Source organism: Rhinopithecus bieti, unplaced genomic scaffold (assembly GCF_001698545.2).
Source record: "Rhinopithecus bieti isolate Rb0 unplaced genomic scaffold, ASM169854v2 scaffold_24377, whole genome shotgun sequence".
Lineage (NCBI taxonomy): Eukaryota > Metazoa > Chordata > Mammalia > Primates > Cercopithecidae > Rhinopithecus > Rhinopithecus bieti.
Window position 1 is genome coordinate 1,377 of NW_016811039.1, and position 2,485 is coordinate 3,861.

Here is a 2,485-nt window from a genome sequence, read left to right on the forward strand (position 1 = left end):
GATTCGGAAAGGCGGGTGAGTAGATAGGCATCTCTCTCTCCGCCTATTCCCATTCATCTCCTCCCTTTTCTAAGCAATTAAAAAGCCATCAGCTCAACGAAGTAGTAGTAATAATAGCAATAATAACATGGAGTGGTCGATTAGATACAAATTATCTCACAAATATTGTGTACAGATTGTAGTAAAACACCGCAGACATTTAGAAACGCTATAGAAGTTTTTAAAAATGCAAAACTAGTCTATTGTAAAACAAATTTCACCTGAAATACAGCTGCTATAACCAAGGCGCTGAAAGGTTATTCAGAGGCACACATCTGTCTTCCCAATCCCTCCCCCGCCCCACCCCGCCCCCACGTTATCCCACTCCTTGTTCTTCCCAGAGAGGAGCGACCAAACAAACCTTACTCTAAGTAAACAATATGTATTGATCAGCAGAAAAGGCTAAAGGGAACTGTTGCCCGGGGAGCCAGGAATATGAGATCCCAGCTTGGACTGCTTAATATAGATGTGTATCAGCATTGAGAAGCCTGAATGCGAGAGTATGTGTTTCCTTTGTCAACAGAAGTTAGAACCTCTTACGAAAAGGAAAGGAGAGGAGAGGAGAGGAGAGGAGAGGAGAGGAAAGGAAAGGAAAGGAAAGGGAAAAAAAGGAAAAGAAAGGAAAGGAATGAAAGGGAAGAGAAGGGGAAAGGAAATAAAATGAAATGAAAGAAGAAAGGAAAGGGAAGAAGAAGGGAAAGAAAAAGAAAGGGGAACGGAAGAAAAAGGAAAGGAGGGGAAAGAGAGTACGAGAGAGCGAGTGAACGAGAGAGAGAGAGAGAGAGAGAGAGAGAGAGAGAGAGAAATAATAAAGAATGCTAGAATGAGAGGAAGAGAGTGAGAGAGAAAGAGAAATCCGCGCTGCTCCCAGTGCGGCCGGCCGCCTCCTCGCTTCCTCCAGTCAGAGATCATGGCAAGACGTGTCTGTTTTCACGGTGTGCGAATAAACCTCATGTGGCTGCTGATCCCCTGGCGGAGTCATTCTTTTCTCTTTTTGTCTTCGATTACAGAACCAGACACGCACCACTTCTTTCTCCAACTGGAGGCTGTCTGCCAGCGAGGAGATCTCCTGCGCGGCAGGCTTGGGACACTTGAGGAAATGCGTCTCCAGTACGCCCTTGACACTCACCTCGATGGAGGTCCTCTTCTTGCGCTTGCGGCCCTGTGCAGCGATCTTGTCAATGCTGGTCGGGCTCCCTGTGGACGAATCAGCCTCCTCCAGCCACTTGTTCAGCAGGGGCTTCAGCTTGCACATATTTTTGAAGCTCAGCTGCAAGGCCTCGAACCTGCAGATGGTGGTCTGCGAGAACACGTTACCATACAGTGTGCCCAGCGCCAACCCCACGTCGGCCTGCGTGAAGCCCAACTTGATTCTTCTTTGTTTGAATTGTTTGGCGAACTGTTCCAACTCATCAGAGGTTGGCGTCTCTTCGTCGGAGTGATCCTGGCAATGGTGCGAGCCCAGTTCGCCGTGATCCGGGGGCTCTCGGAGCACCGGGTGCAGGCTCTGTGCAGAGGCGGCAGCTGGAGGTGGAGTGAGTCCCCCGTGTTCCAGCATGCCACTCACGGTGAAGCCAGGCTGCGAGTACACGTTGAGGGGTTGGCCGCTCGACGTGATAGACGGGTTCGGTGCCGGGCTCGCCCCCCAGGCGTTGGGGTGGTTAGTGTGCGGTGAGTGGTGGGCTACGTGTGGCGAGCGGTGATGGATGATCGCACCCAGTTGCAGGTCTTCGCGCCCGGGCTTCACGTCCTGCTGGTCCAGGGGGCTGGCGGCCAGGGTAGAGGACCATGGGCCCCCGTCGCTCAGACTGGTCACCCAGTGATGTCCGAGGGGATGCCCATTGCTGGGAACTCCCTGCAAGTAATCACTTTGGAGAAGTTTCTGAGGGTTGCGGAAAGGACTCCCCTGCTGCATGCCCGCAGAGTCCGCATGGACTAGGGAGGTGGAACTGAGAATGCTGTAGGGATTCGAGGCAGCTGTGGCCATGGTCGGTGAGGATCCCCTACTAGTTATAATGTGGCAAAGGGAGCAGCTTCAGCCTTTGACATCTACGGTGCGGGGGAGCCAAAGACGCTGGCACGGGTTACCGGCACCCACTACGGCCAATCGCAGCGCGTCTCGGCCTGGCCAGGAGTAAGCCCGGCCAATAGCGGTGCGGGAGGTCGGGCTAGCTTTCCAAATTAGGCTGGTGAATCTCCGGAGTTTCAATGAGACCCAAGCAGGAAGTGAATCAATCTTTCAGCCCCATTGGCTGCCTAGCGCAGAGTGGCGGCCGTACATTTGATCACCACCCCCCCCCCCACCCCGGGGTTTATGTTGATGGGGAAAAGATGTGAGAGATGTGCTGTGGGGGGGCAGTTAGAGTGAGGTGGAAAATTAAGGTTGTAGAACTCCTTTTTGATTATTTAGATTAATCTAAATAAAGAAAAGTAAAACAAGTTTAAG

The 2,485-nt window shown here is 52.1% G+C and overlaps 1 protein-coding gene across 1 annotated transcript; it reads right to left on the minus strand.

The window, feature by feature from the left end:
- Window positions 1–543: 543 nt before the first annotated feature.
- Window positions 544–2,084, minus strand: POU3F4 (POU class 3 homeobox 4). The gene has a single exon (XM_017893389.1). It carries the CDS (start codon window positions 2,024–2,026, stop codon window positions 941–943), a length of 1,086 nt encoding a protein of 361 aa, XP_017748878.1. The 5' UTR covers window positions 2,027–2,084; the 3' UTR covers window positions 544–940.
- Window positions 2,085–2,485: the final 401 nt, after the last annotated feature.